Source organism: Columba livia, chromosome Z (assembly GCF_036013475.1).
Source record: "Columba livia isolate bColLiv1 breed racing homer chromosome Z, bColLiv1.pat.W.v2, whole genome shotgun sequence".
Classification (NCBI taxonomy): domain Eukaryota; kingdom Metazoa; phylum Chordata; class Aves; order Columbiformes; family Columbidae; genus Columba; species Columba livia.
Window position 1 is genome coordinate 16881468 of NC_088642.1, and position 27492 is coordinate 16908959.

Sequence of the window (27492 nt, forward strand, 5' to 3'; positions counted from 1 at the left end):
TGGAAGTGAAGTACTCCTGAAATTTAGAAGAAACAGAATAGATACGTGTTCTCTGGTGCCTTTGATTTCAGATAGTTAAATCTTAATTTTGTCAGATCCTCTTTACGTAGTGCAGCCTTCTTGGCAAAGTCTGTAGGGAAGGGACCAATTAGTGGTTTATACTTGGCTATAGAACTTATTGATGGGTTAATATGATCAAGCTTTAAGCCTTTTAAGGCTAAGATATCACAGTTTCTTTGATACAGGATGCCAAATCTGGTTATTTAGAAAAAAAAAATCAAAATAATAACTTCACAGGCAAAAATCTAAAGCCTTTTATGTGTGTACAGTTGTGTTCACCGGCCTCCATAGAGAGGAACAAACTACCTTGCTACTTTGAATTTTTATGGTCTTAATATTGTGGACAGTACTTTAGCAATATTGAGTACACTGTGTTTTATCAAACCCCTGGTGAAATCAATGAGAGGCTTTATTTTCTTTTTTCTTTTTTTTTAATGTGCTTGATATTGTTGACTAAAAATATAAGATAAATTGTTTCATTACCTACCTGTACATGCCAGCAAAACTTTTGACAGAAGCATTCTTGAAGGTCTGAGTTGGACTGGATTTGTTTAACTGAGAACTGATAATATCTTGATACCAGTGAGAGACTGCAGCCATCATTACCTTTCAGTTCATCTCCAGAAAATGTGAACATTAAAATGTTATTATGCATATGTTTTAAAGCACTCTTAGCTTCATTGTGTGCGTATTAATTATTTTCACTGACATGTTAATTCACTTGAATGTGAGGAGTTTTTAAGGACTTTAAATTCACTGAAGTTGAGGTAAAGCACAGGAAATAAAAGATTAGAGCAGCATATAGCTTGACAATTCATCAAAATCCATTTTTTTTTTTTAATTGTAGAATGCTTTATTAGTCTATGTTGTGCTTCCCTTTCAAGCTTGTTTAAGCAGATACTGGTATAGTTGAAAATATAACTCTGGCTCAGCATGCAGATTGATTTGTTCGTTTAATACTTGATGGTGAATTGCAGTTTGGTTAAAAAATATTTTCACCAAGTATGAAAACAGTTCAAAGGAGACGATAAATTTAGAGATGAGGATAGCTAGCAATATAGAATACTTGACTGGAGTGGATGTCAGTGCTTCATATGCTTACTTTGTAGTGTTGCTCCCACACATCAAGAATACATGTTTGTATCATTGACTCTTGAATAACTGGTATGTTAGTGAGCTGGGTTTTGAAGTGCAGATATATATGTTTTTTTAGCCTCATATAGTATTTTTGAGTGCATGATGGTCTTGCAGTGAAAAGCACGAAAACGAAGCTACACAACGCATACTGGAGAACATTAAAGCAGCACCAATTAAAACATAGATTACTTGCATGCAATCAGCTCGTTATCATTCCTGCCACTTTTGTGAACCACATCCTCCGCTAGTTGTAGACTAGTGACTTGCTGACAAAAGCTGATGAAAAACATCTGGTAAGAAAACTTAAGGTAGTACTCAGTGGAGAGACTGAAATACTACAGAGAATTCGTAAGTCTCTTTTAGTGTATCTGTAGTTGAAGGCTTGTCTACACATCATCAGAAATCACAGTTAAATCAACTTGGCTTTGGAAAAACCTGTAGAGTAGGGAAGAAGGGGTTTTGAAAGTTTAAGCAAAATGGTTGCATTTGCAAATTAAGGTCATAAACTTTGTTGAAAATATTGCCTTCTTGTTTCGGAAACCACTGTGGTATGCTGAACTATGCTGTGATAGTCTTTGTAGTCTCAGTCTGTTTCAGAGGGGTTGTGTGCCAGTCTCTGTTTAGGTTTTGGGCAATAAATCATCTAGATTATTGTATGAACTCATAGGAGAACATTTGGCTGACATAATATCATGGTTTTATGGGCCTTCGGAAAAATAATGCTCCAAACAGGCAATCTGATGGAAGACAGGCTGGTAGTCTGATTAGTGAGGAAATGGAACTCTTGGTTGCTCACTACAAAAATGTGGCATGTATCTGATCACTTGAATCTGCCTGTCTTCATAGTGAATAAAGTACATAACTGCCCTGCATGTTGAACTGTAAAACTGATTATTAAGACCTGTAGAAAAGTCTGATTATGTTTTTGGGAGGTGGTTGTTTGATTGATTGTTCTTGTGTGGTTGATTGGTTTGGTTTGTTTTTAAGATTGCTTACAAAAGGCTGTATTGGATAATAAAATGGTAGGTGAAATTGGTGAAATTGTCATTAGATAAGAAGTAATGCATGTGCGGGAGACTAATGGCAAACTCCAAAAGTATGCATGCACATTTGTATGCACTTAATTAACTAATACTCATGAGGAAAAAGGTATGAGAATTATCTTCAGGAGTTCTGTGAAAATAGTTTGGCTTTCAGCATTTTGAAAGAGGAAAGAAGGGTTTTGAATTACTAGTGCAGTGGGGGAAGCACAAAAGCAAAATAGAAAAACAGCATAACGCCTTAGTATATATCCATTGTATACTTGAACTTTGAATGCTGAAGGTTTACTGTCTCCCTCTCAAAAAATATTGTAGGATCAGAACAGTTACAGCATGGCAGTGAGGGTGATAAGAGTATACCCCTGCAAGCAGCCTCAGTGCAAGGACAAACGAATTGGATTACCTTAGTTTAGAAAGCCTGTGATTAATGTAAGATAAGAAAAAGATCTATAAATCATGAATGATAAGTAACAGAAGTTGGGAGTTATCAATGTATCCATACCTGTGTCCTAATTTTTTTTCTTTCTCCAAGTGCTAGTAATAATTATAGTTGGAAGGAAGGGCCAGGACAGCCTTGCATTTGACCAAAAATTGGGGGAAAATAGTGCAGGAAGGTGCAGAATCAGAGTGTCCATTCAAATAGGTGTCTTGATGAAACTCCGAAAGAATGTTAAAACGCAGACTATACTAATTGGGGTCTCCTGGCAAGCAATAAAGGAGGGTGGAAACTGGAGATTTCTTTTGTAGTGTTGGAGACAGGGATGGAGAAAGAAGGAAGAGACTTTGATGTAATGTTAATACAGGCTGTGGAGGGCAAGGAAAGGGGCTTAATGTCTTCAAAGATAGAAAAACTTGGACATGAGAGTGTAAGCTTTGCAAGTCCATGTTTGCCTAGATCTGTAAATAGTTTGAAATCTAGTACTACTTTTTCAGTACTGCTCTGGAAAAAGATAATTTTTGTAAGCTTTCATGATATTTGCTGGCTTTGTACTGGATCTTGTAGGCCTTTATTTGCAGTTGTTACAGTTGTTTTCAGTATCCCTGTCCATGGGTATTTATATGTGTTTAAGCTGATTTCTTCTTGTCTAATAATTGTGTCCTTATTATTTTCTTATTTTCATTGCATTTGTATAAAAAAATACTTTGAATTCTCAATGGATGTGCTTAAAATTTTGTCTATTTTATATATTAAGAGTTTTTTAACTGAAGACTTAAAAAATCCATGTAGTCCTTTTTATCCACAGAAATCTAGGACTTTCCAGTAACACTCAAGCCCACTTGCTTTAGCACTCCAGCTCACTTGCTTAAAGTTTTCAAATAACTAGTAGAATATGTCTTATTAAACAAGATATTTAAAAAAGAAAAGAAAAGAAAAGAGAGCACTTTCTTTATGAAGGTGAGCTTTTAGCCTGGAAATCAGGCAATAAAGCTGAAATATAAATAAAAATATGCACATGGATAAATAAGTCAGGCATGACTCAGGCTGCACAATTTATCCTTAATTCTGTCAGTTGCCATTATAAAATACTTAGTGGTTTTAATGCTTTTTTACATTCACTCTTATGTGTCTGGAGAAAAAAACAGTTGAATAATCCCAGTTATTCCTTTTACTCTTGCCATAACCTTAATTTTCTATGATTTTTCTCTGAATAATTCTTAGTTTTTCATAATTCTCCGTAGTTCTGGAGAAAGCATTCATCACTGCACTTTGCAGTTCGATGACATTATTGTTTAGTCTTGGTTTTGTATGTCTTAAAATCTTGTTTGCTTTTTAGCTTGTTACTTCCTTTACAGTCTTTATTGAGTTGTATATATCATTCTCCTTTGTCTTGATTAAGATGATAAAAACCCCAGTAGTTTTTACTGCTGGTCACATGCTCTGTATATTTTATGGAATCTAGACCATCCAATCTAAGTTAGCTTACATGTACTAACACGAAAGTCTATTACAGTATTTTTTAGGATAAAACCAGTAAAACTGTGAAGTGCTTTCACTTAATATATTTGAGGCTGAGGTGTGTGTTACCAGCTGGGAGCACAGTTAAATTGAAACCAGTAAGACTAACTTTGAAAAGTCCCTGAATGGACGATGAAGCTGAAGTGCATGCATTATTGTTAATATATCCAGCAGGCTTTGGTTGCAGTTGGTTGGTTGGCCTCCTGGAATGTGTCAAGAGAAGGGAGCTGAGCGTTTGAGCTGAAACACTCCTTTCTGTATGAAGCTGTTTCCTTTTGTATATTGCCTCTGCTATCCATAGTGGTCCCTCAACTTTTTGTTGTTGTTGTTGTTCTTCTTATAATTAACTGACCTACTGTTGTTACTTTGCATGTTTTTCTGCTTTTCTGTCTGCTGTGAGTCTCTCTAGGAGAGGGGTAGTGAATAGAACTAGAGAGATGGGACAGACCCAGCCCAAGTCTGTTTCTGTCACTGTCATCCATTCTTTGCCCAGCTGTCTTCAGAAAGAACCTGGAAAGTATTAAAGACCCTTGAGGACCATTTATTTATTTAGGAGATGTATACTATGTAAAACTTAACAAAATCCTGTAGCTGCAGGCCTGTTTCTTGTATCTTCTCACAGTAAACTTACTTTACTCTCTTCAAAGCTCAACAACAGCCTGAACTTTTCCAGAGAAAAAAGTTTCTAGTAGAAGAGTTTTGCCTCTGATTCATTCTCACTTGCTCACAGGCTGGATTAGGAACCTCCTTTCAGTTTGTTTCCTCTGAAGAACTCATTTGTTTTCCTTCAGAAACATATCTGTATGCTATAGAAATATGTTCTTTATGTTCTGTAGCTCTGATGCAATAGCTGATGGTAATAGATGTTTACATGGTATGTTAAAGTTAGTGGCTTCTGCTGTTTCTTCCTCCTCTTATGTGCTTTCCGACAACTACTTTGGTGAAAGCTGTCATGATTTTCTTGGTTTCAAAACATTATCTGAAGTAAAGCTTGCAAAACATGAAAGTCTTCAAAAGCAAGTTTCATCGTCAGGGGGAAGAAAGGCCAACTTAGTCAGTTTTGCCATGAGGCTTGCAGTCTTCTCAAAGAGAATACAGCTTTTTCAGGAATAATACCTGGAATGGGTTTGTTTGTTTGGTCAGTTTTTTGGTGTGTGTTTGTGGGTTTTTTTTGAGAAAGTGATTACTAGAAGAGAAGCTGTAGATTTGGCTGTGTGATCTAGTTGTGAGATGAGAGGTTTTTCTGTTAGACGATGTTTTCTCCAGAACTTTGAGTCCAGTTGAGCAACTTGCAGACCAAAAAGTGAGTTTGAGAAAATGTTAGGAAACTGAAAAGCTTTTTAGGTTAGAAAAAAACAATAACTATATCAGAGTTTCTTAATTCTTAGCTGAAATAAAATTTTACTGAATCAAAAATAGGTACATATGTTTAAAATAAGTGTAAATGAGATGACAGCACTTAGTTTTTCTTTCGTAACTGTCCATTTCAGTTGTTTGGTGACTTCTCTTAGTCATATCTAGTCTGAACAATAGTAACTTAGAAAATATGCTTCTGCTTAGTCTATAAAATGAGCTGTGCTCTTTTATGGACTATAAAAACAACAAATGCTCACATCATAAAGGTGTTCAGTGAGCAAAATGAATTGTAAATATGTTATGCATGCATTGCAAACAGTAATGGAATGCAGAAGCACATAAAGGCTTCCTTTTAATTCCATGGAAAACAAAATCTTTAAAACTCATGAGCCTGTTCATGTTGCTGTTTAATGCTCCAAGCGTGTTTCCCTTTTCCTTCTAAAATTCTAGCTAGAATAAATGGATATAGTGGTCACTTCAACCGTGAAGGTGTTGTAGATGGGGAGGGAAGATAATGTATATTCTTTATGAGCTGAAATCTCCAGAGGCAGGTTCCCTGTCTTTCCTTGATGACTTTTCTCCCTACTACAGGTCTTGTGGTCTTCCCTTAATTAAACTACCTTCTTTTTTTTTTTTCCCATGGGCTTCCTTTCTAGTTCCTATGATAACATACAACTCTAAATAATTTCTGTCCTCTATATAAATGTACCTAAATCATATTATTTAAATTTATATAATGTGATTTAATATATATTTGCATATATTTACTGTAGTGGTACTTTACTTGGCTGGGATATATTGCTCAGACAGCCATTTGTCAAGGGGCACCATGTATATTTTGCTGCTATTTCTCAGCTGTTCACTTCTGTTTTGTGATTGTCCTGCCCTGAAAGGATGACAAGCATAAATTTCATTAACGACTGGGAGATTATAGTAATATTCTACGTAGGTTGCACTTGAAAATGGGTAATTCTTCCCTCAAGTGATGGGTGATTTTCAGTATTTACACTCATACTATGGCTATATGTTTTTTCCATGTTTCCCTAGTATGTGCCACATTCATGGCCAAAAGTAGATGTTTGCATGCCCTCTGCCTTTTAGTTTGTCACAGTTATGGGGTTTTTATTATAAAGAATGGCAGTATTTGCCTTTAGAATGTTTGCTAGCATTATTTTCTTTTAGAGTGGTATTTTTTTTTTTAGTAACTCAGTTTTTCTTTGTTACATGTCTTGATGGAGAAATTGAATCAGGTGGAATGCACTGGCTGGATGGGAAAAGATTGCTTTCCCCATTGGAAGCACAGGAGCATGTTCAGGTTGACGGAGAGGCTCTCAGAGGCCACAGGGTGTGTGTGTCAGCCAAGCCCAGAAACACTAAGTTTGTGCAGGATTACTGCAAGCCTGCTGGGAGCAGCAGGCAGCTAGACCCCAGAGACTGCAGCTTCTGAGGTACCAAAGGGAACTCTTATTTGCTGCCACTCAGAACATCATTGACCTAATAGAAACAGAGCTGGGAAGCAAGTGTCTTTCTTCAAGCACACAGTGCAGACTGTGCTCATCTAATAGTTTAAAGTTTATCCTCAGCTCCTAGCTAGCCACCTTTCTTAAGGAAGCAAATGGTGTTTTCCACCTGTTCCCCACTGGCACCTAGATTCTGTCTTCACCATATGATTTGACATTCCTTTTGAAACAATGATTGCCTTCTCCATTGTCGAGGTTTTACCCCACTCGGCAACTAAGCACCACACAGCTGCTTGTTCCCTCCTCCTGGTGGGACAGGGGAGAGAATTGGAAGGGTAAAAGTGAGACAACATGTGGATTGAAAAAAAGACAGTTTAATAGGTAAAGTAAAAGCTGCACGTGCAGGCAAAGGAAAACAATGAATTCTTTCACTGTTTCCTATCAGCAGGCAGGTGTTCAACCATCTCCAGGAAAGCAGGGCTCCACCATGTGTGACAGTGACTTGGAAAGACAAACAGCATCACTCCAAACATTGCCCCTTCTTCTTCCCCGTGCTATTATTGCTTCGTATGACATTGTATGGTATGGAATAACCCTTTGGTCTGTTGGGGTCAGCTGTCCCAGCTGCGTACCCGCCCAACTTCTTGTGCACTCTCAGCTTAGTGGGGTATTGTGAGATGCAGAAAAAGCTTTGGCTGTGTGCAAGAACAGCTTAATAGCAACCAAAATGTCCCTGTGTTTTCAACACTGTTTTCAGCACAAATACGAAACACAGCTCCATATGAGCTACTATGAAGAAAATTATCTCTGTTGCAGCCAAAACCAGCATGTCACTCCTCCATAATTTCATGGCTTCAGAGCCAGAAAGTTAACATTGTGTTTGTGTCCCTTACCCAAGCTGTGCAATGGAAAGTCCAAACATAAACATTAGCTCTACCTTGTACTACAGGGTACTTCAGGAAGAGTCTTTATTTATTAATGTTCATGGTCAATAATTCTAGGAGTTTGACTGTCTTGCTAGATAACAAGCCGTGTAGGTATAGGCTATAAGTCTGTTAAGCATCAGGGCAGGTCAGCTCAAGCAGCATTAGGGAGATGCTTCTGTCCCCTCTATCATTTCAGACCTTATTAAGCATGCCACTGTTGTTGCAGCCTGAAGGCACGAGGTTGGTATGTTCTTGTTCATACATCTACTCGGGGACCACCTTCCAGACAGTAGTAATTTGTGGAGCATGGTGCTTTGTGTCTTTTAAACGTGAACGTGTATATGAACAGATGCCATAAAGGGAAAGGAAAGGTACGCATCAGTAAGTGTACCAGGTTGAATGGTCCATCCTCATAAATGTTGCCAACCCTTTCTTCTTCCTTGTGCCCCCAGTTTCAAAAGCTTTGCAGGATTGTGACCATCTGCTTATGTTCGCACATAAATATGCATACTCGTATGGGTATTATGAAAGCAAAGGCTTCTTGAGTGTTCTGTGCCTTGCTGTATGAATACCCTCAGTGTGAATGACAACACAGATGACATACTTGGGATTGCGGTTAATGAAAAGGTGCTTCCCCTTTTGGTTACTTGTAAATACTGGCTTTAGGGAACAAAGGTACAATTGTGCTATGCCATCATAAATCTCTCTAGCTTGCATCATGTGTGAATAATCTTTTGGCAGGCAAAACTTTATGAAAAAAATTTATTTTGAGGCTTCTTATTCTCTTAGAAATTATGCCTTGCAAGAATGTAACACAAATTACTCAGTGACCCCATGTCAGTTCCAGTATCAAATTACCTCATCTTTACCAGGGAATAGAAGACTTTTAAATGTATTCATTTTTTGTCCTAATTCTCAAAGGAACTTGCTGTTTCAGAGTTCTGTGTAAATGCAAAGCATTAAATTCACCAGTCATCATTCACTGGTATAAACATACATTTTGACATTTATTTGGAAACTTTTGTCTGTCCACTCATAACATTCCCTGTGGAAATTGTGATATATATATATGTGCTCCATCAAATTACATGTTACAATGTATCTAGTAAAATTATTATTCACTTATCATTTTTCTACATGTTTATTTTGCCTGTTGCCTTTCTAAGGGTTTTGGAAATATATAAGAAGGAGATTAAAATACCTTACTAGACTACTTTGAACATTTTTGAAGAGATGAGTAGTTACTTAAAAGTCACTTATATAATGTTACTAGTGAAGATCATCCCTCTAAGAGATGGGATAAGTGGATATGCAGAGGTAGAACCTGAAGAGTCACTTAAAAACTGTTGGCAGTTCAGCTGTAGAGTGGAATGGCTCTTTTAGACCAGATTGAAGGTTTCTGAAATCAAGATCAATATCTGAGGCATTAGAACTTCAGGCTGAAATATCTGGGCACATAGAGGATTGTGAGTAGTTTTGGGATTTGGAGGTATTGTGAGATGTGATAGTGAGATGTCTTCTTGACTGATATAAATGAAGAATGTTCAAAATAAAGTCTTTGGTGTTGCAGAAGCAGGCTTAAATATGTAATGATTTAGATATGTAGTCTGTTGTCTCTAGTTGGAGTACTTAATAACTTAACTTTTTAGAAGAGTGTAAAAAATTTCCACTTGAAGTGGTCACTTCAAAATACAATTCCCATGATCTTGGCAGTGAAAAGATATCTGAACTCCCAGTTTTTCAAAGTCATCATTAACAAAGAAAAACTACTAAAATGTTGATGATTACTTAACACTACTCCAACATATCCCCTGTTTCCAGCATTGTACTGACTGAAGGCCATTTATTTACTTCAGAACCAAATATTCTAGGCTGGAAGAATGCCTGGATGAAGCAGACTTGTTATCTGAAGCTAATAAGATATTTGACAAAAAGATACTGGCAAATCAAATTTACTTTTGAGTTTTTTTGTGCTTCCAGTAAATAGTAATGAAACTGTGGATGTACTTTTTCAACAGAAAGGACCACTTAAAGGAGTTGTTTTGTTTTGTTTTCTATTGAATAGAAGCCATAGTGATTTGCTGGTGGTTTTGTATACTTTTTGTTTTTCTTTCTTTCTTAGTCACTTTGCAACTGGTTGCTGTTGTCAAAATAGGAACAATTTATTGTGTTGTTAATTATGGACTGATTTATTTTCAGATCTCAATAGAGAATGACTACCTAGGCCCCAGGAGAATTGAGAGTCTGCAAAAAGAAGATGCTGATTGGCAGAGAAAAGCCCACATGGCTGTGCTTTCTATTCAAGATCTTACAGTTAAATACTTTGAAATAACAGCTAAAACACAGAAAGGTAGTTATTTTTGACTATCCTATTCACCAAATAAAAGATCTTTAAAAATGTATTTAATGCTTACCATGTCCTGTATTGTACTTTTTTTAATCAGTCCTCCATGTGGAAAATGCAGTTGTCATTTCCATTTGTTTTTTCTTTGTGTCTCTTTGAACATCTCACCAATAAGCCTTTTCGGAACATCCTCAGAAGCAAGCAGAATGGAGACTTTAGATAAAAAGTTTCACAACCACCTTCTCAATATGATTGTATTAGTTCCACTGTACAATTGCAAAGAACTTAGGGAGCACAGAGTCCCTGATGGATTCTGTCTTCTATACTGGCTATAGCAGACTACCATAGGAAGTGTTTATAATACCTTTCAATTCATTTACTTTTTCTGTCTCCTCTGCCTTTCATGAATTTTTTTCATAGCTCTAAATATTAAGCAACAACTCCGTTCAGCTGCTCAGTGAAAGCTGCTCTGTTGTTCAGAAATCTTCATGGATATAACCTTGGCATTTCTGTGTTTCAAGAATGCAGCAGTTTTAGTGAAGAGTTGGAGGAGTAAAAGCAGGTCATGACTTCCCATGTACATTTGTGTTCTTGCCCTTGTACCATTTTAACTTAAATAATCAGCTTCTTAGTGCAAACACACCTGAAGATGTGGTTTTATGTCACCTCTTAGTTCGACTGTGGGCTACCACTGGTAGAGTTTTATGTCCCACTGTCTTCCCTGCCTGACTATGAGTTTGTGCTTTTTTCTTTGCCTTGGTGCTAGTGATTGTGCAACTAGATAAATGAGCTATATGCCTAGGAGAAAGTATTTTTTGATGGGTACGTTTCCTGTCATCTCCCTGCGTGACTGCTAGATCTGCCTCAAGAGAAGCAGTCACTGCAAAATGATTCCTCTTGGTGACAAGCTAAGTTAAGGATAACATGAAACTCCACCTTATTGTGAAAAAGTGGCTGAGCCAGTTTAAGCATGTTGAAGTGAATTTAATGAGAGTAAATTCTGGATGTATTTAATCACTTTTGTTCCTTTTCTAGTATGAGAAAGGCAGTAAATAAAATACCCAGTTAGTAAAGAATGTATATTCATAGATATTTACCTTTTGTTTTGTTCACATCCTTTTTTTTTAATGTACAGTAGTCAGGACTGTGAAATGAAATGGAACCTGTTTACAACCATAGAACTTTGGTGTACAGGTTGCTTTCCTGTTTTGTTATGTTTCAGGTTTTTTTGGCCTCCTGCTGATCACAGGGCGGTCTTACATACCAAAATACTAACAGGTGGCAGAGGAAAAACACATGAGAATGTAAAGATATTTTTTATTACCAAACAACAGCATGTGATACCTCCTAGCACCTGAGGACTGAATACTACTGCTTTGATTGTGTGACTTTTGTGGTTTTTTCCTTTGCAAAGCTAAGTGTACAGTGTCATGTATGACATTTTCACCATTTTTAATATATAGAACAATCACATGTCAGCATGGATGTTGTCTGGAGCTCAAGAATAGAAAATCTGAATCACGCAAGGGACTCCTGCTACTCTGAAGCCTTCCTGAGAAAGATTCTCATTCATCTCTGCATATGAAAATCAGATGATAATTTGTTCAATCAATCTGAATTAATTTGTTAAGCTACCTGTATTTTGAGTCAAAAGATAGATGTTATTTAAACACTTGAGGTCAAGCTGAAATTTTTATTTTAAATTGTAATTTTTTTTCACTCTGCAAGTTTGTTTAAACTTATGATCACTATAGAAATTATCAGTATCCAGGGGATACTGGAAACTTTAGAAGTTGATAATTGGGGCATTTCGAAGTGTGGAAAATTTGGGATGCAGTTAAAGACCACATGATAGCATTAATGAAATATTTTTATTAAGTCAGGAACTCTGAACCAGTGATTCAGGTGTTCAGATACTGGGTATTCAGAATGGTCCCTCTGTGAATAACAAAAATTGGAATTAAAATGATAAAATTATCAACAAACAGCTAATCACTTATTGACCTGGATCCTAGGAGTACTTAGAAGAGTACTTGATTATTAGTACTTTGTAGAATGGCTACTCCCTGCTAAGAGAACCTTGTATGCTTTTGGATACAAATGTGCATTCTCTCTGCAATAGAATCACTAGTTATTTGAAGAGTCTGGTAAGCTGTCTGCCTTTTCTTCCCTTCTGTAGCTGTGTACGATCGAATGAGAGCAGACCAGAAGAAATTTGGTAAGGCAGCATGGGCAGCAGCAGTGGAACGTATGGAAAAGCTTCAGTATGCAGTTTCTAAGGAGACTTTGCAGTTGATGCGTGCTAAAGAAATCTGTTTGGAACAGAAGAAACATGCGCTGAAAGAGGAGGTAATCTTTCGTATCAATAAACAGAAAAATAAAACATGCAGAAAACCCCCAAACCTTAAAAACAAACAAACTAAACAAAAAAATCTCTGGACTTGAAAGTAATTATTTTTCAGCTTTTAATAGTAAACGTCTGTATTTAAATTTTTATTACTCTCCACCATGTTAAACAAATGGAGTTGCAACATAGTTGTGGTGGTTTGTTTTCTGTTCACCTTTTCCTGGTTAGTCAATCAGGATGACAGTTTTTACTGTTAATGTTGACAGCTATCCACTGAGATGAACAGAATGAAAAGAAGGGGTAGGACAGAAGTCTGCTGCTATGTCATCTCCACACTTCAGCTCTCTGAGGCTTATGACCACTTTTTTGAAATAGTTCTGACATTCCAGATGGAAGGTGTCTGACCATTAGTAATTACATAGATGACTAGCCTGTTGTACTTTACTCTCTTAAAGACAGTCTTCCAGAGGGGGTTGTGCTAGCCACAGCTTTACTGAGGAAAGAGTGTGTGCATTACACTGTGTTTAAATGCTTTAGCAGAAAAAAAGCCCACATTTATTGGGTTTTATGACACCTCTTCAAAAGCAAAAATGCTGCAAATCTTTTTAAAATTTGCTCTCATATAGATGTTTGGCAGCAAGTACTTTCTGTAATACTAATGTTAATTGACATTCTTGCCAATCAGCTGCTTTTTTTAGATTAATTTTCAAATATTTCAGCAAAATTTTGACTAAGGCGGTGGCTCTGTTATGAATAGGGTGATCCAGAGAAGTCTCGACTTTAACGCTGTGTAGATTGGCAGGTTTGTAACCCTGATAGACTATGTGCCTATTTTAGAAGCTTCTGTAGAAGGCAGCTTGATCTGCAAGGAAGAGAGAAAACATGGAAGATCCAGAGCATTTCCTCCATTTCAATGCTCTTTGTATTTAGAAAGCCAAGAGTTGTCTGGAAACCTGAGTTTGAGGCTATTGACATCCTTAGCTAAGACATGATGAGAGAATCCAGCAATACTAATTGGAAATATTATATTAAATATCTTCACATATTTCGAGCAGCTACACATCATGTTTTTCCGTAGCACATTTTATTTTTCTCCCAGTGGAGACCTTCTGTGAATTTTTATTTAATGACATCTGAGTCTGGTAAGTGAGTGACTGTTTTTACGTGCAAAAGCATTAGGTGCTGCACAAGAAAAGAAGTTAATTGCAGTATACTTGCTGGTGAAGGGCTCTGAACTGAGAGGTTGGGGTTTTGGGGATGGAGAAATTAGGAATATCTTAGAGGTGTCCCTGGGCATGGTGCTTTGGGATGGTGTCTTACAAGGGACAGAGAGCTCTAGGTCAAAACTTTGTGATGGGGATATAGGAGGACAAGCTTCTGTTTGGAAACATATTTTTTGCTTTGAGATTGTAAAAGCCCGAAGTATGCAAAGCTGGATGTGACAAATGTGACTGGCAATCCCATACTGGATAAGACAAGTTTCAGTCTTATAGTAAATAAAATATTTGGTAATTACATTAGTATTTGGAAGATATGACAGTAAAAAACCAACCAAACAAAAACCCACCAAACTCCCCCCTCCACAACAACACTAACAAAAGAAGTGAAAAGGTGATACATCTTTTCCTTTAAGCCTAAGAAGTTAAGACCTTCCTACTGTGCTTAGGTGTGTAAATGTAGTCTCACTGAATGGGAAAAGGAGACATGTGGGAAATAATATGCTTGTTTCCTTTGCACTTAATTCCCTCTTCTTCAAATCTAAACCAACCTTGCTGATTGATTTTTCAAGAGGGACAATAAAAATGTCCTTGTTTCTGTAGTTTTCATTTAGTATTAACTGAGTGCTTTTTTGTTTCCCAAAATGTGTCTGCACTGTAAATATATAGAAAGCTACTACATTTTCCAGGTTATCATGATATGAAAATCACCTGGTTAGGGGATTAGATTAGTTTTGTTGTTTTGTGTGGGGATTTTTGGTTGGTTGGTTGGTTTTTGTTTTGTTTTGGTGGGTTTTTTTGGTTGGTTGGTTTTTTTTGACAGCTGAAAATGTTAGCCATGTGGTTATCTGTATTAAAAACCAAAAACAAACAACCAGATTCTACACAAATTACATTCTGTGCTTTTTTATTTTCCTGATTTGTACCTCTGAAGTTCCATCTGTTGTTGTTCTGAATTTCGTTTGAAGGGAATGATGGAAACTTTCCTTTTGAGGTAGACCAGAGTCTGCTTTTGAGGACTGGTTGCCAAGTCTTGTCCTCGTGACAGTAAACAGAACCATTAAATGAGAGTGGGAATCCTTTGTAATTCTCTAAGTATGTAAAATAGTTTGGACAAATGGAAGTGAGTGACTGGAGACTTAAATTCCAGCAAGTCCCATCTTGCATATGTAGGATTCAGTAACTAGTCTTCTCTTTTTTCCTTTTAGAGCTGTACAGTTAAGTTCTAAAGATACACTTCAAAACCAGTATTTAATTTACATAATAAGTGTTCTGTGATATTTTCATAAACAAAATTATATTCCAACAAAGCACTGCTCTGTTTTTTTAAGAATATTTTTCATAGTTACATAACTATAGGCATACTTTCCTGTACATGAAGCCTGAATCAAAGATATATTTGCTTCCAGTGACTTGGAGTATGTAAATATATCTTGCATTTCATGACTGTCATTTTATTTTGGCATCTGAAAAAACAGACTTTCAATAAGGATTCTCTTCAAGAAGGCATGAATAGCTATTTCTGGAAAATTAATCTTTTTGTAAGAAGTAGATATTTTGGTACAGATGCAACATAATATTTTTCAGAAAAGTGTATTTCACCTTCATAGTTTTCATTGTATCTTTTTTAAGCTTTTTCTTTCAGTGACGGGTTTTTGAAAAGGCTGAGTAAGAAGCTAAAATTGGAAAATCTTTGAAGATACATTCAATCATATTTGAATTATTAGTTTTAATATCAGATTATCAATGCTTTTGCTTTCTTCACTTTCAGTGTTCAAATTGGAAAAGTAAATTTTTTTGTAAAGATGATTTTTTTTTTCTTAATCTTACATTAAATATTTGTGTAATATTCACCAGTTCAATCAAAAGTTGAAAAAGACTTTGAAATAAAAGCTATTTTAAGTTGTCATTGTGTTTAAAGAAAGCAGTAATGGGGTCCATTCTACAGACAAAACTTGGGTGTCATAGTTAGGCTTTTAATAATGCAATGAGGCATTATTAGAAAATTACTCATTACCAATAATAACCTACTTTGGACTTAATAGTTATCAAAATCTTACATAAGTTCTTTTGAAATAACCTTATTACAGCGTAGTTTATTTTTATACATTTTTTTACCCAGAAAATCTGTTTTAAAGAGTATTAAAGAGGGCAAATCCCAGCATTTGCAGAGACTTTTTTTCTTTGAAGGATTTTGTGCATCAATGACATTTAGTTCCCATTGACCAAGAGAAAGAAAAAGATGAGGTACTTATGGGCACTTAAAACAGATTCACAGCACTGTTAGAAAATCAGAACTGAAATACCTTCTCTGGCAAACCATTTAGCTACTGTTTTATAGGCATAGAAGTTAAACCCAGGATATTTCTTTAAGAAGATGAAAATACTCAAGAAACTCATTTATCAGGGTTTCAGTTGTGCATTATGACAGAAAGTATGACAATTAAGAGCAAAGACCAGATCTGTCTGTGTATGAGGACATCATTGGTGTCAAGCAGGTTGTCTTTGGATTTTGAACATTTAGTCCTACAAAAGAAAAAAAGCTTGTAAAAACAGTGGTGCACCCTTTTGATGTGGAAGAGACGTTTTCTTTTAGTGTCTGAAATTTTTCTGATTGCCCAAGTACTAATTGTAAGTAATCAGCTTAACCTCATTTTTAAAATAATATTGTGTCCTGTAGTCTATTAAAATAATGCCAAAATTCTTTAGAATGGTTTTCTGTTGATTTTGAGGATGAGTTTCTATATTCGCACTAGACCTGAGGTTTTTCTGTGAATTTTACTCCCTTCTTCTGAGATTTCTGAGACAGCAACAGCGACGAATTAAAATGAATACTTGAACTAGAGAATAATCAGGATTCACATGAAGTGGATTGAAGCATAACTTTGCATTCTGTTTGAACAGTAACAGATTACTTAAAAGGCTGGATAATAGAGAATTTAATAATCGCTATTAATATATATTGCTAGAGGAAAGTAATACTTTTTTTTTACCCTGAACTTCAATTTTATTACTTCATAAGTGGCAGCAGATGAGAATGACCATGGTCCTATAATCTGATAGCAATACAGTTGATACATCAGTTCAACAGGGTGGTACAACAAAAGGTGCTCTCCAGTCTATAAAACCAGCACTTGAACTTGGAAGATGTCTTCTACATCATTCTTCCACGCATTTTTGATTACCCAAGAAAGATTGGTTCTAACTGGAGCAGTTGTAGAGATGGCTACCACAATGATGCCAGGAATGGCAAGTCTGTTTTACAAGATGACTTGAAGGTTTTTTGATAAATATGAAGGCCAAAATAATACAGAATTGCTCTCCACAAAAATACTAATAGGAATAAATATTTGTCAAGAGCGATGTGTGTTCCTATATTCAGGACTGGTGCAAGAACAAATGATATTATCTAATTGTGAATACACTGAAAATATGGCAGAAGTTTTCTGGCAATTAGGATGGAGTATCTGGAGCAGACTTCCAATGGGAGTAATGAACACAGAGGTTTTTTTGAAAGCTTTTTTCTTTTACAAAAACAGAGTAAGAACAACAACAGCAACATGTAAATTATTTTAATAACTCAGTTTGTGAAAACAGTTCAATTTAGATTTGTCTGAAAGCATTCCATGTCAGTGGAAAGCTGGATTTGATGGCCCACACCTCTGTATTCCATGTTTTGCTATTTTTCTATTAATTATCTCATCTATCTCTTTAATATGTGTATTCGTAGTTCCTGTCAGAAACTTTCCATTTTAACCTGTTATATCTTTATTTCAAATGCGTGGGTTTAAGATTATATATTTCTGTATTAGAACTGTTAGGAAACCTGAGTTCCTACCCAGGTTCTTCACTTAGTGTGAATGAAACAACAAAGACCATAAACACTATTACTTGAGTTATGGCCACAGAGATTTAATTATTTGCTTGAGTTAATGCAGGGAGTTGTGGCATAGCAGGAAATGGAACTCATGTGTCCTCAGTTTTAGTTCTTTGTCCAGCTGCAAAATGTTTCTTTCCTCTAACATTCTCATGTTAAAGTTATCAGTGTTTCTTTCACCATGTTGATAAACGCTAGACCTACCAAGGATACAGAAAATTGCTAGTGCAGATAGCAACTTGTAACACTACGAATTGAACAACACTTAAATTTTTAACAAGAAATGCTGAAATTTTCTCAAGAGTGATGATACTCTTTTGAATTATCACACATATACAGTATCTCACTTGAAAGTTTTAACATAAATGGTTGTAATTAAGGGTGTCAATTTTTCTTTTTCATGAGGGGCTTTCATGTGGCTTGGATATCTGCTTGTGAACCATATGACAATATTAATTTTCCATTGATCTTGCACCTGAAAACTGAATATAGTGGTGGTGTACCCCTAAAACAGAACAGGTAGCTGGCAGCATCTGTAATTTGTGCTTGTAGGGCTAAGCTTCAGTTGTCAGGTCCTTCATCAGGCAGACACTGATGCAGCTGAGCAAAATACTGTGCTGCTATAATTTGAGTAACCAATACTTTTGAAGATAGCCTGTTATACCTCTATGGAGTCTTTATTCAAATGATGTGTAATTAAATTTGGGAACATTTTTTTAAAAAAGAAAAAAATGTATAATTGTGAGTGAAATTCACAGTTCAGTGACAAAGCTGAAGTTCTTAGCTGTGGTAGAAGTTTGAATGACATTGCCTTAATTTGAGACAAACAAAAACCCAACAAAACCCCAGCAAAGTGAACAAACAAAAAAATAAACAGCCAAAAACCACACCACATTTTGTTGCTATGGTATTTGGTTTGGGTTTTGTTTTTTTTTTTTTTATAATGAGAAAATCCTTTGAAAATGCTGTTACATGCAGGATGTAGAGCTACATTGCTTTGAATCCCATGCAAAGTGAGACAGCACATAGGATCCCCTTACATGTTAGTATTTCTTAAATGTGACCTGAATGGCTAACAGTATCGAGCAGCTAAAAGAGGGTGATTTGCTATCACTTTGGTTGTATACTGTGTCACTTTTCTGTGTCAAACTTATGACATGAATAAGTGCTAAAGTGTATATAAATATTATAATCTAGTTATCTTTTTCTGCTGTGAAGGACTCCAGAAATGATGAGACTTCTCAGTTAAGTTGTCATTACAAGAGAATTGATGCATGTAATTATCTCTGTTTCCACCAACTTTCACTTGTTTTTCCTCAGTTCAGGTTTAATGATAGTTTTAACTATAGTTTTCTAGATGCTGTTAGCAAAGTGACTTTTAGACTTCTTGGACTGAAAATCAGAAAATATTAATTTCATTATGTATCTTCAGAGAATCAAGTAGTGGAGCAAAAAGAGTGGTAGAGATGTTTTACACTATGCACTATATGACTTGTCACTTCTGTCACAAAGAATAATCCAATGCCATGGATTTTTTTATTGTCATATAGAAAAAATGTCAGATATGAAAGATATCTGAAAGTGAGTGGCTGATCAAACCTATCTTCTCTTCCTGATGTGTTCAATTTTAGCATGTTACATTTAGTGTACCAGGCACTTACCTAGCTCTAATTGTGAAGTCTGTGGTTTTGTTCTCATTGTCCTGGAGTCATGTGTTTTTGTGGTTTTTTTTTGTTTGTTTGTTTGTTTTTCTCTTTTCATTTAGATGCAGAGCCTGAAAGGTGGTACAGAAGCCATAGCCCATTTGGACCAGTTAGAAGCTGATTATTATGATCTACAGCTTCAATTATATGAAGTGCAGTTTGAGATCTTGAAATGTGAAGAGCTACTGCTGACAGCACAACTTGAAAGTATCAGAAGACTGATGTCAGGTGCTTTGCACGTTTAAATTAAGATGTAATCTGTAAGGGATAATTCTAAGAGTCTAGTAAAGCCTGTGGGAGAAAAAATTCTTTACCATGTGAAGAGATGGGTCTTCTGGCATAAGTACTGTTAAATTAAGATTTATACCTGTTTATAAGTCTTATACATACACAATACAGCAGTTTTGGTCTGGTTCTCATTGGCTGCATTTGGAAATGTGCATACAAGATATTGTGTAAGTTCCTGAAAAATGAATTTAGGGAGGAGGAAATATCATAGTTACTGGACATGGCTTATTGAAAATTTGCATTGCTATTATAAATTTATTTGAAGTGATTGGTTTTCTAGAGGTATTCCTGCAAATTGAGAGTCCTTCAGCTAAACTTTGAAGCTTGTATTGACGTCTCACTGATACAGAGCAGTTATGCAAACCTAATGTTTCAGGAACCTACTATACCTTGTGTACTTAGAAACTATGGAAATGGTACAGGTAAATCATAGAGCATTTTTGAGTCCAGTTCTCTTCTTTAGATCTTTCTCTAGTTACTGTTTTTATTTACACAAGCTCTGTTTAGTGCATGGGTCTTGCAGAGCAAATTTTGTTACGGATATAAAAGTCACTGAAGAAGAGAGATTTGAAGCTGCATTGTATTGTGAGTTGTTTCTGGAATCACAGATTCTTCTCACTGTTACGTGAAATCTCCTTTTAGGCTTGTCATGGCAACAACTCTAACTGCACATATGGAAGATGAGGATTGCAAACTCTGTAAATGACTTAAAGGAATGTGGCTGCCTTGACTGTGTGCCTCTGTGGAGAGCTAGTTAGTGCTTTAGAGGTAGATAGTGTTTGTACTGGGGAAGGGTAGACATTTAATTTTGGTACTGAAGACACAGTATGGTTTGCTTACTGGCAGACCAAAGGAAATCCATTGAAGGAGAGGCTGAGAAAGAACGTATCGAAATTCTTTCTCTTAGATATACTGATAGTAAAACCTAAGGGCTCTCAGAGCTGAAGCCTCCTGTAAACACATCAGAGGTCATTATGACTTCTAGTAAAGTTTTCTCCAGAAATCTCAAAAAAAAAAAGCCCAAACCCTACAACCTGACCCAAAATTCATAAAACAAAACCCTACTCAGGAAGCAACCAACCTTCTCCTTCTCTCATGGCAACAAAATAGTTCACTGTACTGGCTTCCTTTGCAGTTTTAAATTTTTAAAGTATTCTTTAATACAAAATCCAAAAGTTGGGGTTTTTTTTTGTTGTTATTTTCTTTTAAAAACAGCCATCTATTTTAGAAGGAATTACTGGTTTTTTATAAGAAATCCTAGTTAATATCTCATAGGACAGGAAATGAAAAATACATTTCTTAAATTTACTCAAAGAATTAAACTAACTCTTTGGACTTCACTTAGGTGGAGGGGTAGAACAATTAATGTGAAGAATGTCACACTGAAGTGTCTGCCATCTCTTTAATACTCTTCAGCATCCAATTTGAATGAAAGCATCTAAAACATATAGTAGTCTTAGTATGTGTTGTTTCCTGTGCAGTCAAAGAGGCAAGAACAGTCTCATGCATCTGCTATGCTTCGTTTTTGAAGTGTACTTACAGTCAGTAAAGTAATAGCCTTTATTTGTGCACAGCTGTATGATTTGAAGTACGTATGTCTTATTGACTTGTAGAGGCTGTTGCTGTTCTTTACCCTTTGACTGTATTGGCTCTGTAGAGTTATTTCAGAGATGTTTGGATTGTGTTTTGATTTGAGGGACATCAGCAGTACTGCTAATGAAGTCCCAGCAGAATTTTTTGTGAGTGTGATATCATTTGGCTGCCAGTTGTTGCAGGCTACAAGAAAAACAGTTTCATTTGCAAATTCAGCACATGGGATCTGAAAACTATGAAATTATAGTAGATTGTCATATCATAAACAATAGTAGTAGTTTTTTACTGTCATTAACCAAGTACCTGCAATGAAATTCACAAAATGTGAGTTTATTTAGAATTTTAAAGGGTCTTATACTATTCATACAAACTATTCATACCACCTTGTATGATGGTTTTATGGTGGATGCATTGCTGTCAACTGAGAATGTGATAGTAGGTTCCTGCTTTGGTTGGAGAGTGGCTTGAATGAGTGCAAATGGTATGGATTTTATATTAAAAGGAATATTTGTAATTATTAAGTCACTGAGCTGTTAGAAGCTTAAACACTTACAAGTTTATAGATATTTCAAAACTGTAGAAAACTCTTGGAATGTTAAATGGAGGTTGCAATACAGTTGCCAAGGTTTGTTTGTTTTTGTTGTTGTCATTTTCCAAACAGTAGAACTGATTTATTTTTATGTTTTAGAACTGGTAGATTTGACTATTGTGCAGCTGAGCTACTGGTGTTTCACTTGTAAATTTGTGTCTTTAACTCTACATGAAAGTGTTCTAAAGCCAAATTTGCGTGAAAATTCTTCCATTTTATGAGTGCGTGGTAAAATATAATAGTTGTTAGCCACAAATCTTATTTCTAATCACCAATGTCTCTAAGTGGGTTCTAGTGACTAGGCAGTTTTACTTATGGATGAAACTGTCATGTTTTTTTAACTGAGTGCTAAAGTAAAGAATATAGGAGGTCTGTTTTTACTAGGTTTTATTTTAACATTAATATAGTGCTGTGCTTTCTTTTCTGGTCCTGCTGTGTCTTCTGTTGAGCTGAAGTTAGCATGACAGTCAGAATTGTGGTTGTAGCAGAGGCTGCACACACATGTAACATGAAATAAACACAGCTTTTAAAATGGACAGCATACCAAAGAAAATCCTGCCTCTCTCCCCAAATAACCTAGTAGCAGAAGTAGGAGGAAGTTACGGTCTTGCTGTCAGTAGTTGATGAAGTTGAAATGAGAAGGTTTGGTGGTGCTGCAGAATTGACAACGATGGTCATGCCAGCCATATCTGCCTGTTTCAGACAGCAATGATGCTCTTGGTGTATTACAGAAATATCCTCCTTATTATGCCAGTGAGATAAGGAACAAGAGGCCTTTGCTGCTTCTTCGACCCAACATTCTATTTTGTTGTCTGATTCCCCGTTTGTTAAATTAACAGTAGACTGTGACGGAAGAGTCTCATGCCAAAGACTCCATAAAGAGTCTGTAAATCCTGAAGTTTGTAGTGAAGACCACAGCATATTACTGCACATCATGGGTCCCTTGGTTAAGAGATGCGAAGACATGTGTACATTGTGATCATTATGCTACAGACACAAGCATACGTTTAGATTTGCATTTGTTTTTTAATGCTCTGAGCTTACCTGATTACCAGGCTGTGTTTCATTGGTGTTGGTTTCTTTTCTTCATATAAATTTTAAAGCCCTACAATACTTCGCTGTCTAATGCTTTTCGTCTGACCTTTTGATAGTCCTCTAAAGGGACCATAGAATTCTTCTACATTCAATCTTGCAACTTGAAGGGTGGGAGGTTGTTGTTGTTGAAAGGAAAAAAATGTTTGAACTATTGATTTGCCTTTTTCATTGTTGACATTTTTAAAACAGAGAAGAGAGATGAAGTGGTATATTATGACACTTACGAAAGTATGGAAGCCATGCTTGAAAAAGAGGATATGGCAACATCTATACACTTGCAAAAAGAGGAGCTGCAAAAATTACATCAAAAAATCCGCCAGCTGGAAGCAAGGCGTGGACGTATTTCAGCCAAGAAAGCCTACCTCAGAAATAAGAAGGTATTATTGAATTGCAAATTTTTAGCACAACATATTATTACGTTGCAAATTTCTAGAATAATTTGCAAATTTAATAAAACTTCAAAAGGTTTAATTTCAAAACAACTTCCAAGTCTCCCAGAATTTCTGTGAATTATGTTTACCACTTACTAAAAGATGTTTTGCAGAGTACCAAATACAATAGCATGTGTTACTAGACTGATATATTTAAGTTTCAGTTTACCTTTTAACTTTAAAGAAACCTTTAATTACTTTGAAGTCAACAAATAAACTTGTTTCTATTAACTAATCAGAATACTTTCATGTGGAAAGTACATGCTAGAATTAATGTTTTTACAGGGACTAGTTTTATATATGTTTGCAGAAGAGAATTTTCAAATATGCGTTCTCACTAATGAGTTCTACTTTCATTCTCTTACCTCATCCTTTTAAACTTATGTGTCATTGATGCTCTATATTCAGTAGATACATATGAAATCCAGTATACTTAATTTATAAAACTAGGTGTTCATTTTAGGACCAGTTTCCTTTTTCATGCATTACATGATTTGGATGCTGTGCAGAAAATGGTTTCAATATAGTTGATGTTGTGAAATTCTGTATCAAGTGTATGTAAATATGTTTATTCCTTTGTTTCCAGAAGGATCTTCTTATTTTTCCCTAGCAGTTTGTGGTTACATGCATATGCATTATTAATGAGCAAGGTAGCTTAATGAGTAGAACAGATCAAAGTTCTGAGAAAGCAATATAATACTTGTTATAAAATAGGTTTTCACCCCATACTGTAATACTACAAAGCTATGCAGAAGTCTGAGTTGAGAACTCATTCTAGATTGGCATCTTGATGTGAGAGATGACCCCTTTACATAAAGAGTTTCAGTAGACTGAGGGTAAAGCCCCCATAAGTCATATATCTATTTCTGTACCTGAATCTGAAGCATAACAGAGCAAACAAATCATTAATTGATACATTTTATATTTTGTATTTTTTTATATTTATTGAGTCACCATCCCGTTTCTGAGTAACACAATATGAAGAAGACTGTAAATAAATTATCAAGAAGCTGTGCTTTTTAGTGCTTTAAGGGATAGGTTCTATCTGTCATGTTATGCTAATTAATATAGGCTCCATTATAGTAGTTATGCTATTTTCTCCTGAATATGAGAAGACACTGCTTGACATCTTGCAGAGTACACAAGCCTGTTTGAAATCAACAGTGTGGTTGCTGTTTGTTACTTAACTTACTAGAGTTAATGAGTTGAGAAGCAATCTTGAAGCAGGAGTAGAGATTTTTTTTAGCCTTCTTATCTGTCTAATAAACTAGTCACCTTCATTTGTTTTAAGGTTATGCTGTGATAAAATGCCTTGCTTAAGCTGAAGGAATTAATTCTAGGCTGTAGCAGTAGTTGCAGCATGCCTACTTGTGCACTGCGATATGATGCAGAGTTGTAGATGGTAGTATTGCTCATCTGGGCCTGCATGCAGGAGTAACATCCTCATGTCTGCTCAACATTGTGCTGGAAGAACGTGGCTTGCTTTTGGGACCCAGGGTAATGTCTCCATGTGGAACCTCCCGCTGGACATGACAGCACCCTTTGAACTAGTTCCAGCACGCTACTGATTTCATTGCCCAGCATAGCTTATCCACAGTTGACAGCTACAGTGAGTTACTTAGCTTTCAGATTCTGAAGAAATCACAGGTTGCATTTAAACTCATAGAGGTAAACAAAATCTTTCTATTTGAGCAAAAAAGAATAAGTAGAATCAGTTGTTGTGTACCATTTTGCAGTACTTGTTGGCCAGGAAAGAACAATAGCCATTTTGATGGATATTTATCTTAGAGGTATTTACTATAGCTGCTCTTATTACTGCTAAATAACACAGAGCCATACTAAGCTTACTAGTAATTACCTGAAAATCAAGCCCCCTGTGGCTTTGATTCAAACATAAACTTTGTGTCTTGAATGACCATCCTAGTGAAACTGCAAAACATTTTTAATGAGCACCATAATAGTGCCTGATGTGAGTAGTTGTACTTCACAAAACTAGAGGGAAAAGGGGGTTTTGCTATGAAGAGTTTGCAGTTTGAGTTAACCATGGAGAACAAAGATACAGATGGGTTGCAAAAGCAGACTCTAGATGCTGAGAATGAGCACAGTGATGACTGCATGCTAAGTGGAGAAAAAGAGATTTGAGGGTGCGTTTGGAAAGTACATACTATGTGGTAAATCTTTCTCAAAGTCTGTCTCTCTCAGTTAAGAAACATGTTGTTGAACTGAGATGAGAGACTATTTAATGCTTTTCAGACTCTCTTCCTGACCATGCTTGGTTTAGCAAAGTATCTTAAAACAGAACTGTAAACAAGTGTTCTGTTTTGGATTGGGCTGGAGAGCTTTTGGTGTTGGTGGGTTTTTTGTTTTGTTTGTTTTTCCTTTTTTTTTTTTTTTGTTGTTGTTGTTTTTTTGGGGGGGTTTCCTTTTTTTTTTTTTTTAACTTTGTCAGTTCTGTATTTGAAAACAAAAAGCAAGCTGTGCATTAAGTGGTATATATTACAGTCTTGTGATGTGTTTAGAAGTTATAGTCCTTGTTCATTATTAGCTTTTTGGCAAATGAAGATTCCCTTAGGAGAATGCCCCTTTTCTAGCAACAGATATTGCGATTAAGAAAACAATAGGAAATTACTTCTATCACCAGTTCTTATTTTTTCAGGAGGTCTTTTCATCAGCTGGGAATTTGAAAATCTTTTCTGTTGAGGACATCAAGGAGTGAAAGGGAATCAATTACTCTGTGTAAAATAAGACTATATGTAATATAAATATAAACTTTTGTGGTTCTAGTCACTATTCATTTCATTTTTCAGAAATTCCTTCCCTGTTTTCTTGCAGTTGATGCAGTTATTTTTTAATGATGTTGTCATATATTGTAATTTTTACTTAGAAACTTTTGCCAGCATTTTTTAAATTCATGATTTTACTGAGGTTGATGTTCTTTCACAGTACTGCCATGAGTATAAATTCATGACTATAAACTCATTCTCATTTTTTTTTTATACAAACCTATTCGTATTTGTTAAGCAATAATTTCCTGATATTCCTTTGTGCGTGTCAGGGAGTTAGTTATTAAGAAAATAATATTTTAGTGGTAGTTTAATTATTTTTCGTATGTCTTGAAAGCTCGTTATGGATTTTTGATGCAGGATAGTGCTATTGTTATCCCAGTACACCCCCTGCTGGCTGCACACGGGTATTAATTAGGTTATATGGAACCAGCAGCTGTTTCATTAGGGAGCTAGATTTGTAGCAAAGAGTCAAGGTAAAAAAAGATGGCGTAAAAGGCATTTTGAGAAATACCTTTGGAAAAATAGATTTGTGAAGAAATAGAATTGTTTTACATTCCTAATCATGAGCAAACTGGGAGAAGCAATTGGTTGGTGGAGCCGTTTGGGCTATGTTCATGATTTGTGCTTTGATCTAGAAAGCTTCGTCATATGCTGTTGTGTCCATTACACCTTTACTACCTTTCAAGCCCATAGTTTAAAGCACAGCCCATGCCAGAAGAGGTGTGACTTAAATGCAGTGACAGCTGGCATACGGTTACCTGGTATGCTTTCATATTACTATTATTGTTATTATTATTACAACATAAGGGCATAACTACTCAGAACACTTGGAGTGAAATATGGGTTTTGCACATACTGAGCTTACTAAATGAGAAGGTAACCTTTTAATTGCGATGCTTTTAAATCTGAAATCAAGGCGCACTGGATCTAGTTAAACATAATAGTAATGCAGATCCCTTTTACCTATATTACATGTTACTAGTCTTAAATGTGGTAGCTTATGCAGTGATGACAGTTGAAATGGTTCCTCAGCTCTCCCTTTTGGTTGTCTTAGTTGAAGTACAATTGCATACTGTGAAATGAGTCAGCTGATTAAAACAGAAATGAACATTACTTCTCAATGCTCTCTCAATTTCATACAGTTGGTCACCATCTTTCTTGAAAGATGCTCTCTGAGCTCTCTGAGCATAGTGCTCCTGCTTTCCCAGTGCTGAGAAGGAGGGAATACTTCACATGTGCTGCAGGATGTATTCCTGCTCATATATCAAATTATGTTTTATTCTTTT

General features: G+C 35.8%; 1 protein-coding gene across 1 annotated transcript in view; it reads left to right on the plus strand.

The window, feature by feature from the left end:
• Positions 1 to 27492, plus strand: part of JMY (junction mediating and regulatory protein, p53 cofactor) — a 70625-nt gene that overhangs the window by 24987 nt on the left and 18146 nt on the right. Inside the window, exons 3-6 of the mRNA XM_005505976.3 lie at positions 10136 to 10286; positions 12460 to 12629; positions 19487 to 19652; positions 23179 to 23366. Of these exons, the coding sequence (XP_005506033.2) occupies positions 10136 to 10286; positions 12460 to 12629; positions 19487 to 19652; positions 23179 to 23366 (675 nt within the window). The remainder of the gene's footprint in view (positions 1 to 10135; positions 10287 to 12459; positions 12630 to 19486; positions 19653 to 23178; positions 23367 to 27492) is intronic.